Here is a 12,803-nt window from a genome sequence, read left to right on the forward strand (position 1 = left end):
ACATTGAATTCACTGAACTTAGAATGCACCCTGGGAGTTGTAAAGGTTCATATCTCCACAGGATAAAAGACCTGTTTCTAAGAGCACTCAAGCTAAATTTAATCTCTAGAAATACAATATGACAGGATTCATTCTTGATGAGTTTTGTGGCAGAAATCAGGAAATAGATATAATGCAGTTTGGCATTTTGGGCACCCTTAAAAAGCTGAAAGTTTTGGCATCCACAATAAAGTGACTGTTTAATTGCTTATTTACAAACTCCCACTTCTGGTCAAAATGGATTAATAGGGATCAGATTTACCCCTTCTGCCTGGATCAACTTTTAAAAAACCGAACAGATGAAATATATGAAACAACAATTTTCATACATTCGATATCAAGAAGATAAGGTCAGTGACCTCGGTGAGAAGGGAAAAAATGTGAGCCTTTGATTTCCCCAGCTTATTTCTCAGAGATTTTCCAGGCTGCAGAAGAATCAGGAGGAACCCAAAAGGATCCCAGCGTGCTCCCTGAATTGAAAACACAGAGTTTTCAGACTCAGGGTCACCCAAGCAATGAGAGTTCATGGGAGGACGAGTACCAGAGAGAAGGAAAGTGCTCAGAAGAGCTCTGCAGGTCTACCGAGCGTCTCACTCTATTGAATCTTCCTCTGATACTGGTAGTGCATGTGTATGTGGAAACTTCCCAAGATGGAGGAAAGAATCACCAGGTAGTAGCAGGAAGTGCTCACTCAGGAATAGGAATAAGTGGCTTTCCATCAGCCAGGTGTATAACCATGTAACTCATGGGAATTTAGATAGAGTTACCAGAAGGGATTGCCTCAGTAACGGGGCCGATTCACCCCAGTACTTCCGTAGCATCAAACAGATTAACGGCAAACCTCAAAAATGTTAACGTTTTCCTCAATAACTTAACTACATTCTAGAAAAATTTCAAGAATATATTTTTCAAAAACACAAAGTCTCCGGCAGCCAACAAGATGAAAACCAGGAAAGACAATCCATAATTAAGAGAAAAATTAATAAATGCAAACAGACTCGAAAATGACACAAGTGAAATGATCTGTAGACAAAAACAATAAAAATGGTATTATAATTACATTCCATATGCTCAAGAAGGCAGAGGAAAGATTGATCATGTGAACTAGAATGTGGAATATATAGAAAAGATCCAAAACCAAAATGTACAAATGAAAACTACAAGATGCTATATAAAAAACAAAACAAAAAAATCATGCTGCATGAAATTAAGATCATATTAACCAATTTTAAAAATAGTGCCTTTAAAAACATAGTTCTAGAAACTATCCCAAGTGAAACACAGATTTTAAAAAGACTGAAAAAGATGAACAAAAAACAATGAGTACCACAGTGAGCTGTGGTATAATCTAAAGCATTATAACATCTGTGTAATTAGATTTCCCAGTTCGAGGAATGATAGGACAGTGGAAGAAAAATAAAGCTATGCAAAGGAACAATAAACAAAAATTTTCCAGAATTTGATGAACTCTATAAACTCACTGATCCAAGAATCTGAACTAATTTCAGTCAGAAGAAACATACACAAAATTACACCAAGATATAAAAATAAATTTGTATAAGATCAGTGGCAAATAAAACATTTTCAAAGAAGTAAGAAACAAAACACATTATGAATAGAGGTACAAAAAATAAGAAAAAAATGAAACAGTCTTTTTGGAAACAAGGCAATATAGGAAATAATGAAGCAACGTATATAAAAATACTGAAGGAAGAATTTTGTTAACCTAGAATTCTATGCTCAGTTAAAATTATTTTTTAAAAGGCAATATGCAAACTTTTCATGCATACAATGATGAAAAATTAATCACACTACATTAAAAAATATTAAAGAAGTCTTTCAGAAAGAAAGAAAAATTATACCAGTTAAAAATTTGAATTACAACAAAATAATGAAGAACAGCAAAACTGGCAACTTTGTATTTAGATAAACAATATATTATTTTTTCTAACTTTTAAAACATATTTGATTGTTTAAGAAAAGAAATAATAATAACAATGTAAAATGTTGTGGTATATTTCTTTTTTTTTTTTTTTTTTTTGAGTTGGAGTTTCACTCTTGCTCAGACTGGAGTGCAGTGGCCACTCCCGGCCACCGCAGCCTCGACCTGCTGGGCTCTGGTGATCCTTCCACCTCAGCATTCCAAGTAGCTGGAATTACAGGCATGCGCTACCACGCCTGGCTGATTTTTTGATTTATTGTAGAGATGAGGTCTTGCTGTCCAGGTGAGTCTCGAACCCACGGGCTCAGGGAATCCACTCACCTCAGCTTCCCAAAGGCACAGGATTACACGCTGAGCCACCGAGACTGGCTGCATATTTCTTTAATGTCAATAATGATACATTCAAGATACTATTGTACATTTTAAAGCAATCTCTAAAGAAGCAAAACAGCTATAATTAATGAGTCCAGAAAATATGTAGATAATTGGCTAAAAATACTCAATTAACCCAAGAGAAAAGGTAGAAAGGTAAGAAAAAAAAATCACAGTAAACAAATGAGACTATAGATGTAATCAATAAAACACAAGCAGCAGAATAGTAGTTATAAGCTAAACTATATCTTTATTTACATTAAATGTAAATGGTCTAAACACCTTGGCTAAAAGTCAGAGACAGTGAGATTGTAGTTTAAAAAAAAAATCTGGTTATATGTTGCCTACAAAAACTCACTTGAAATTTAAAAAAAAACAGTTCAAAAGTAAAATATTGAAAAAATATGTATTATGTTAGTACAAACAACAACAAAAAAAACTAGTCTGGAATGGATGTACTAATGTCAAATGAAGCAGGTTTCAGAGTAAAGAATATTATTACTAGTAAAGAGGGATAGTTCATAAACAATAAAGTGGTTAATTTGTCAAGCGTACATAGCAATCCTAAATAATTATGCACCTGATAACAGATTTTCAAAAAACATGTGGCAGATACTGCTAGCATTGAAAGGAGAAGTACACAAATTCACAAGTGTAGTTGCTTAATAAACAAAATATCCAGAAAGGGTACTTTTTTTTTTTTTCCTCCTCATAGTCAGTTCTGAATTCTGGTCTCAGGATAAATAGCATTGCTCATACCTCTCTGGTTATGACTTGTGCTTAATCAGACATTTTAGAACTGTTTTCTATGCTGCTAGATTAGATTATATTTTCTTGGTGGATGGAAGAATTTAATTTTGCTAGAACACCTTGTTTTTCCATTTAGGAAGTGGGACTTCCCTGCAATTGTACATTCTAGCTGCACGTTCTTGTCAGATTTGGATTTGATCCTAGGGTCTTTTCTATGTACTAAAGAATCAGATCTTTAGAGTTTATTACAATTTTATCTGAGGATGTTAATGTAACATTTGACTTTTTAAAAAATTTAACAAACTAGCTTTGGCTTTTCTTATTAACTTTAGTTCTTATTCTGTCTTCCTTAATTTTTAAAGTTGGGATGACACTTGACATAAGGGAAGGATGAAAAAATGAATGGTTATTTGTAAAGCACATGGAAGAAATGTAGCAAATAGCTGCCTCTAAACACTAAGTGACATGAGAAATTAAGATTGAAATCTAAATTGTTTTGACTCAAATAACACATTTTCTGAAAAAATATGGAAGATGAAGACAAATATTTTCCTTGTCTGAATGCTTGAATTTAATGTTGTTAGAATGAATTACCGCATAACATATTTGTTTTACCAGTTTGATTTTTGTAATTTACAGCTTAGTTTATAACATAACAGATAAAATGTGGAAGTGTTACTTAAAAAGAGAACAATACGAAGAGATTTGGATATTTCCAATGAAATATATATAACTTTTTGTACCCCAATGCCCAATGAGATATTTTCTTCTCCAGTTCAATACAAGTATTCATCTTTTGCTATGAATTCTTTCAAACAGTTTTAGAAAGTTCACCAGGTATAAGACAATGCATCTGCTTTAGGCCTCAGGGAGCAAAAGTGTGAAAAGAGTTTCAAATAGAAGGGTATGTTTTATTAATGAATCACCCTGTGGCTGTCCTTAAAGACTGCTTGAAAATGCCTAAAGAAGACAGTAACCTCAAAAAAAAAAAAAAAAAACAACAACTAGATAAAATCCATTCCTCTTGATACATTCCAAGTAATGATCTCATGGAGTGACCTCTTCCCATACCCTCTCACTCCTCCTTGGGCAAGCCAGTACTCATGTTGGATGAATCTCATTCTCTTTCTCAGGATTTTCTAGTCACTATTTTATTCTAGTTAAAACTAGGAGTTTACATTTTTGTCTTTCATGTCAAGCTGAATGCCATCATGTTGCTTAGACTTTTCATCCATAATAATTAATTTCAGTAAATGAAAATGCTTTATGTCATTTCATGAACCTGATAAGTCATCTGAGTCTAAAAACCTGGACTTCTCAGCTATTTTAAAAAATGTACTCAGTATAATCTGATTTTAGGTAATGAAGACAGACTAGAATACAAACTTTAAGATTTATATAAAAAATCAAAGCCTATGAAACTGCATTGTTTATAATTGCTGAAGTACACAACGATTCTTTATGTACATGTGCGTAATATTTTTAAACTTAAATTAAAAATGTCTTTAGCTTAATTATATCAGTTGATTCTCATAAAAAGCTTGTAAGGCGGGAGAGACATACAGAACACTATGGGAATGAAAAGGATACTGTTTCACATATGGCCAATAATTCATTGCTGGAGACACAGCTCAAGCCCTGAAATTTAATCACAAATGGAACATCCATTTTCTTATTTTTTTATTCCAAACAGTACAAAGTTAAATATTCCCAGTGTTAAAAAAGAATTTTTTATAATAGACATTGATAATGAGTTTACCCCAAAAGCTGAATATTTTTAATTAGGCAAAACTTTCATATTACTACAATCATCACAATGTAAATTTTATATTACAGGTCTTGAAGGACTAATTTTCCAACCTCTATTAACTATTTTCAAAATGTGTTCACTCTCTGATACCATAATACAGGAAATAAATGATGCTCTTTTCCCCTATATTTACAGAAATATTATAAGGCCAGGGTTCAAACCACTTTCCCAATATTAAACATTATGGAAGGAAGAAAAATATGGATCTAAACCCAGATTCAGAGTTCCATTTAATTCCATATTTGTTTACTTTTCTGTATGCTTGGGCCATATTGTTCAATTGTTAACCCATTAAAATGTTCTCCAATAAGAATGATTGAAAGAATAATAAGAATGAAAGAAAATAATAATTGAATACTCATGGAAATAACCAAGTATCTTTCTGTACTATGGCTAAGATAAAGAAGTGATATATGTTCATTCAGACCTTAAAAGTTTTAACTATATAGTCTTTCTAGGGCAATGCCACATTCTAAGAATATTAGCTTTCATCTCTGCTAATTCACAACAGTGGTGGTGAAAGGTTTCAATTCTTTTGTATTAAGATGCAATAGTTTTACATGGGCTGATTAAAACTGGAAGAACATAAATTCTTATAGAAATACTTGCCATGTTTGTTTAATATCATTTGGAAAACCAAAGGCTGTATCTGAATATTTATACATAATCAGCTTTGTTCCTTGACCTTCATAAGTTGTAAATGTATTTGATATTACTTTTAATTATTTCCATTATACAAGAACTTGAATACTGTATTTTAAAATATGATTATTAAAATGTCTAACCCAATTTTTTTTTTTTTTTGGCTAAGCTTTTGTCAGAAGTCCAACTTTACTCAGAAGTCCGCTCTAAAATGTTGCTTTTGCAACGAAATTATATATTTCAGAGTCAGTTCTTCTAATACATTTTATTAGCATAAAGACATGCTGTGGTACCAAATGTAATTCAGATAGTAAATATGCTGCCCAAGAAGTGATCTTATGTTTATCAAGAATGTTCAAACACCAGCTGCTTAAAAAATTTAATGGGTTCGTGAGTTTTCAGTTCTTCCAAAAGGGTGTGAGTATAAGTTCCCTTTAGCTACCCATCCTTCCGGCAACAAACCCAAATTCTAAACATGCAACAGAATAATCCACCTCAAAACAAAACCCCAACTATATGAGGTCTGAGAGTTTACAAAGCTCGGCAGATTTTGGAATTAGGTAAGCTCTAGGAGAAGTGACCAGCATGGGAATGAGTTTTCCTTTTTTGTGTGTTTCATTTTGCTTTGTTTTCTGTTTTACTCCAAGAGAAAGCTGAAATTTAGAAAGCAATGCAGCAGTCAGCTAACACTCCAGCGAAAACCTTGCCATCTTCCCACTAGAAGAATCACTGGAAGGAGCCAGAGGTGGGTGGGAGGGTGTGGAACTAGTCTGCCACAAGTACACAGGGCAGACATCTCGAGAGGGGGATGCCCTGACCAAGTAAGAACCTGTGTCAGTCTCAGCCTAAACACTAACCCAAAGCAGCATTACAAAGGCTCAAGAAAATGAACCTGGATTTTAACTGCTGCCCACAGAAAGCAACATGAATCTTGCTATGGATTATCTGCTAAAACCAATACACCAAAAAAGTCAAGGATTGTATTAAAATCTAGAGTCGTCAACATTTACAATGGTAGAGACCTGTGTGGTTGCGAGTTTCTACTAATACATATTACATGATGTGTTAAAATGTTAGCTTAGAGCTAGACTGGCTAACATTAAAAAACATATATGGTAGTTTCTAGAGGAATCATTTAGAGCAGAAATCAGCACACTATGGTTGAGGGTACTCTGTTTTTGCATAGCTTGTAAGCAAAGAATGGTTTTCACATATTTAAGTAGTAGCCAAAATCAAAATATAGTATTTATAACATCTATAATTTATATGAAATTGAGATTTTTTTGAGCCCCCAAATAAAGTTTTATTAGAACACTGTTATGTTTATTCATGTATGTGTTGTCTATGACTGTCTTCAAGCTATCATGGCAGTGTTGAGAGTTATGATGAAAAATACATGGCCTAGAAAGACTAAAATATTTACTTTCTGGTTTATTATAGAAAAACAATCAGCAGATCCCTTACAAGATATATTTCTAAAGTGTGCTTAATAATTGAAATTAAAAGCTAAAAAAGAAAAAGCCAAACTAAGTCGAGAAAGAGAAAACAGGGACACAAAAACAGAAAACAAAACTAAAATGGCAGACCTAAATTCATCTGTATATATAACTATATTAAATTGCAATGGTCTAAAAGTCTAATGGAATGACAGAAATTTCCAGAGTGCATAAAATAGCAAGACCCAACTATATGCTACTTACAAAAGATAGACTTTGAGCATAAAGAAAGGTTGAGCATAATGGTTGGAAAAAGGGATACCGTATAAGCCGTAGGAAGCCTGGTGGGGCTATATTGATAACAGGCAAAATAGTCTTCAAGGACAAAGGCAAGACATTCATAAAGGCAAATAAGGTAATTTACCAAGAAGATATAGCAATGATAAAATTGTATTGGTTTAATGATAGGTTCTCTAAGTAAATAAAGAAATAAAAAAGAGAGAATTCCAGGGAATCATTGACAATTTCATATTTATAAAAGATGACTTTGATGCCCAGTCTTAGCAATTCACAGAACTATTGGTCAAAAAATTCAATAACGACATCGGTGATCTGAAAAACACTATCAAAGACCTTGATCTAATTGACCTTTATAGAACTCTATATCTGACAACATCAGAAGACACTTATTTTCAAATTAACATACTACATTCAACAAAATTGTCAATATGCCTATAAAATGTCAACTTATGCCCATAAAATGTCTCAAGAGTTTTTAGAATATTAAAATCAAATGATATGCTTTCTCACCGTGATAAAAAAAAATCACTGAAAATTAATAGTAACAAAATAACCAGGAAAACTACATTTGAAAATTTAGCAACGCCCTGCTAAATAACTTAGGCGACAAAAAGAAATCACAAGGAAAATTGAAAAATGTTTTGAACTAAATAATAATAACAAAACACATCAAAATTTGTGAGATGTCAGAAATGGTACTTAAGAGGAACACTGATAGCTTTAAATGCAAGTATTATAATGTATCACCATAATGAATTAGAAATATAAGAGCAGAGTAGAACTAAATAGGTACAGAAATTAAAAAAAATAGAGACAGCTAAAAAATTGAGTAATGTCAAAGCTCTTATTTTGACAAGATCAACAAAATTAATAAGCCTCTACCTAAACATCGTAAGAAATGAATAAGCAGTTATACCGCAAATAATACGAGAACCTTATGAATAATGCTGTGCCAATAAATGAGACAAAATGAACTGTACAAGTTTTATAAAAATTTAACTTCTCAAAATCAATACAAGAAGATGTACAAAGACCTATAATTTTAAAAGAAAGTAAATTATCAAAAGTCTTCTTATAAAGAAAGCTTCAGGTCCACATGATTTCATTATATAGTGAATACTATAAAATATTCAAAGTGTAAATAATAGCAATTTTATACCAAATTTTCAGTTGTAGGAGAGGGACAAACACTGTCCAATTCATTTTAGAAGGCCAAGATTACTCTAATAAAAAAGAATTGAATAAAGACACGAAATGAGAATTATAGACAACCATAACCTCATAAATACAAGCACAAACAATCCTTAATGAACACTGAAAAATCAAACCCAACAATGTAAGAAAAAGGTAGTGCATGATAACATAAGATTCATGTAAGAAATTCAAGGCTAGTTACCCTTCAAAAATCAATGTACATCACTGTGCTATTTGAAAAGAAAAAACTCATAAAAATCACTTCAAGAGATGAAGAATTATTTCACAAAAATTCAACAAATATTCATGATAACATTTTCCAGAAACCTAGGTAGAGTATAAAATGTCTTCACTCTCATAAAAGGCATACATGGAGAACCCAGAGATAACAGCCTATTTCATGGTCAAGACTAAATATTCCACCCTAAAATCAGAAACAAGACAAAGGAGTCTGCTTTCAACACTTCTTTTGACATTTGTCTGCAGATCCTAACCATAGAGATAAGGCAAGAGAAAGCAATAAAAGGCATGGAGATCAGAAATTTAGCGTAAAACTTCTATTTGCATATCATATGTATGTCTAAATAGAAAATTCCAGATGGTTCACAAAACTAATAGAATAAATAGGTAAATTTACCAGGTTTAGCATATAAGGTTAACATTAAAAATTCTGTTGTATTCTATAGCAGCAGTAAACAACTAAAAAATAAGTTTAAAAAATAATTCTATTTAAAATATTTCAAAAAATATATTTATTTTTTAGAAATAAGTCTAGTGAAAATATTCAAAACCTTTACATTTAAAACTAAAATATGACTGAGAACAATTAAAGAAGAGATTTTAAAAACAAAGTTTATTGAATACCAATTATACATCAATAAAATTATTTTTAAAAATCAAAAAATTGGGAATTTTAAATGCGCACAGCTTATTGTACATAAGCCATACCTCAATAAAGATACAAATGTAGATGAATTAATCAGTAGGTAGGTAGATAGTGAGTCTTCTAAAAAGTGTTTCCCTTTCAAATTAATTTGCTGGAAAGTATCAAATTCAGATCATGTAGGTCTATACCACATGTTTACTATGTAGTAAGCCTGGCACAGGGGCTCTTGAACTAAAAGGTATAAAATGTCAGCAGATTAATTACAAATATTTAGCAGAACAAACACTGGCTAATGAAATTATGTGCCTACTCCAGGTGAGTCATTTGATTGTTTTAAATCAGACAGTAATAAATATTGTTCAAAACGTTCTTTATTTTCAGTCCTGAAGCAGCTCTACGTGTCTGATGTTTAAACAGTGAATAAAATGGTGTTTAGAAATCCTAGTCTCCCATCAAAGAGAGAGGGAGGTTTATTGGTCAATTATAAAAGCAAATAGCTTTTTTATAGTCTAAAACATAACCGTGATCCTTGAAGTTATGCCGACCCTATGCTTAAATGGATTATAACGCACTTGAATTCGTTTTAGTTGTATAACCATCATACAGTTCTTAAAACATAAAATTTCCTATCGTTTATTATGTATATGTGTGTATAATGAATAGATCACTTTGTGTCTGTAAAATTTTGGCAATTACAAAAATTATGAATATATTTTCAAAAAGAATCTACGAAAATTGATGCACCTATTTTAATGTTCAGAAGAATAAACGAAACCATTAGTAGTTTCTTTGCAGAGTGTGCATGTGACACAAGGATACTTAGTGAGCAACAACACACGAATTGATGGAACTCAAATGTGTGTGTGTGTGTGTGTGTGTGTGTGTGTGTGTGTGTCTTCCTGGATAAGTATCAAAGCGAAAACTCATGATTATCCCTGATCCCATTTTTCCTTTAACAATTTTCCTAGCTCTATAGAATATATTTTACAAAGAGATCTCGCTTATTAAGCATTTGGAGAAATTTGCCACTGTTACGCTTTCAAACTCCCGAACTTGCTAAACTTGGAGACTCCTGGAGAGTTTTTTGGTAAAAAAGAGATCATTATCATGATTGTTTTACCTGGTGAAACAAGGCAGTTCTGCCACCTGACTTTCCTCTGAGTTTGCATCACTTTCACATTGCCAAGGAGACTCTGCATGCCACGGGCACCTCCCTCCCTCTGTCTGGCAAGTGGCACCAAGATAAACTGTCAGAGATGCTGTATGCCGAATAATGGGGAAGCGAAAGTCCCCTGTCCTAGCTCTGACGGCCATGAAGTATGAGTTTTGTGATTGCCTTTACATTCAAACTCAGGGACTGAGGGAGAGAATATTATTTCTGAATGCCAAGTATAACTAAAATTGTGGAAATTTTCAGGAGGTGTTTCCTCTTATTACCGTTTGAAGCAATTATAGAGTGAATGGGTCAGTGCAATTTTCCTTCTTTACTGAGAAAATCTTTTCTTGCTACTGCATTTTTGGCTATTTGGATTCAAATCAGGCTTCTCATCACAAACATTCTGTTTGTGAGCAAGACATTGCAAATAAGTAGCAGATCACTCCCCCAAATCATGTTGCATTTACCAGTGGTCTCAGTGTACTTCATTACAAAATAACATGGTATTAAATCAACAGGTAGAATCAACTTGCTTTTTAGCTTTATGAGAATTCTTTAACTTATTGGCCTCCTGGTATATTATGTATATTTCTTCTGATTTTCTTCTGTTAATAATACAATCTCATACAGTACTGTAGGAAGTCAGATATAAAATGAATATGAGCACTTTCACACACATGAGATCGCTCTCAGTGAACACATTTTCGGTGAATTCGTCAATGTTACAAGTGAAGTGCCGCATTCAGCAACAAGTGAGGTTGACTACAATAAAAGAACCTGGATTGGAATGGAGCAGGGACACGTGGAGAAGGGAGTTTGATTACTGATTTACTGACCTGACTACAAATTTATTTTTTCATCTTGTTTGCAGTCATAATGACATAGCCAGAAAGTTTTAGAGATGTTTAAAGAAGGTACTATGACTAGCTAATTCAAGGTTAAAGAAAAATGAACGGAACATCTTTCTAGTGAGAACAATAAAGGTGAAAAATGTGCTGACCTTCTCATTGCAAGAATTTTAATTTAGAAGTTTCCTTTGACCATTGAACAAAGAAAAATGATCCAATGCACTGTTTCCTATGACACATCAGTAAGGGCACACAGCCCTGACCATTGTGAATCTCTCTAGATCAAATTCCCAAATTAAAAATTTAGAAAACAAATTGTGTGTGTGTGTGTGTGTGTGTGTGTGTGTGTGTGTGTGTGTGAATGAGTCGCTTTAAGAATTCATATCTGTCATAAATTAAAATCACCATTCCAAAAAAAACCAGTTCTCCAAGAAGGTAAAATAACTTAAAATAAATATGTGTTCTCCTTAATAGGATAAAAATCATAGCTACTCACCCAACCTTTCAATGGAATAATATCGCTGCTTACTGTCCACACGCACTGTCTCAGCATAAGGGCTGCCAACGCCATAGCCAATAATGTAACCTCGCACCACGATGTTTGGGTTCAAGGGAGGAGTCCAACTCATGATAATGCAGTTGGTCTGGGGCCTCACGTGCAGAGAGCTTGGCTGATCAGGAACTTGAGACTCTAGGATTCAAGAAGAGGCCTCGTCAGCACATCTCATCAGGGAATTTTTAGCATGACAAAACACCATTGAAGCAAGAATTAATATTATATCCCATAAATCCTCAACTCACGTATCACTTATTGCCCAGGTCCCTCCTTTACACTATGTGATATCTTTTCCATGGTAGATTGAACTTAACCCACATTTTTTAAACATAAGAGAATACTGAATTCTTTCTATGGACATGGTAGCATTGTGTATCTTTATCCTTTTTTTTCCTTTGGTGGGGAGGCTCCAATTTTTAATTTTTTTTTTAATTTTTGCAATTGTTCCAGCTTTGTGTGCATTTTAAAATTAATTAATGCATTTATTTATTTATTTTAAAGATATGGGATGCAATTTGGGATTGGGTATACAAATGGTCACTGTACAGGTAAAGTTTGGGCCTGACTTTTGTCCCCACTTTACCTGGTTTGAGATCAGGTACCCTTCGTGGATGAAGTACCCCACTCTCCCCACCCCCGCCTAATTTTTTCTCTATTTTCGTTATTTTCATATATTTCTTCTTAGGTATCATTAATAACGGGTGGAAACAAGGTGGAAGTAAAAATAATAGAATGAGAAATAAGATGTCAAGGCTATGTTGCACTCAAATTATTTACTTTGATTTAAGTTAAAACAAACAAACAAAATGCACAAGTCCTCTCTTATGAAATTGTCAGGAGATGCGGTTGAGGGTCATGATCTGCTTAGCATG

At 33.1% G+C, this 12,803-nt stretch overlaps 1 protein-coding gene across 1 annotated transcript in view; it reads right to left on the reverse strand.

Annotated features, from left to right (window-relative positions):
• The window catches only part of DCC (DCC netrin 1 receptor), a gene marked incomplete at its 3' end in the record, with an annotated part of 403,497 nt that overhangs the window by 95,865 nt on the left and 294,829 nt on the right, over nucleotides 1–12,803 (reverse strand). Inside the window, exon 10 of the mRNA XM_021710347.1 lies at nucleotides 11,872–12,066. Within this exon, the coding sequence (XP_021566022.1) occupies nucleotides 11,872–12,066 (195 nt within the window). The remainder of the gene's footprint in view (nucleotides 1–11,871; nucleotides 12,067–12,803) is intronic.

The sequence above is a fragment of the Carlito syrichta genome, unplaced genomic scaffold (assembly GCF_000164805.1).
Source record: "Carlito syrichta isolate Samal-C Ts95f unplaced genomic scaffold, Tarsius_syrichta-2.0.1 Scaffold288619, whole genome shotgun sequence".
Lineage (NCBI taxonomy): Eukaryota > Metazoa > Chordata > Mammalia > Primates > Tarsiidae > Carlito > Carlito syrichta.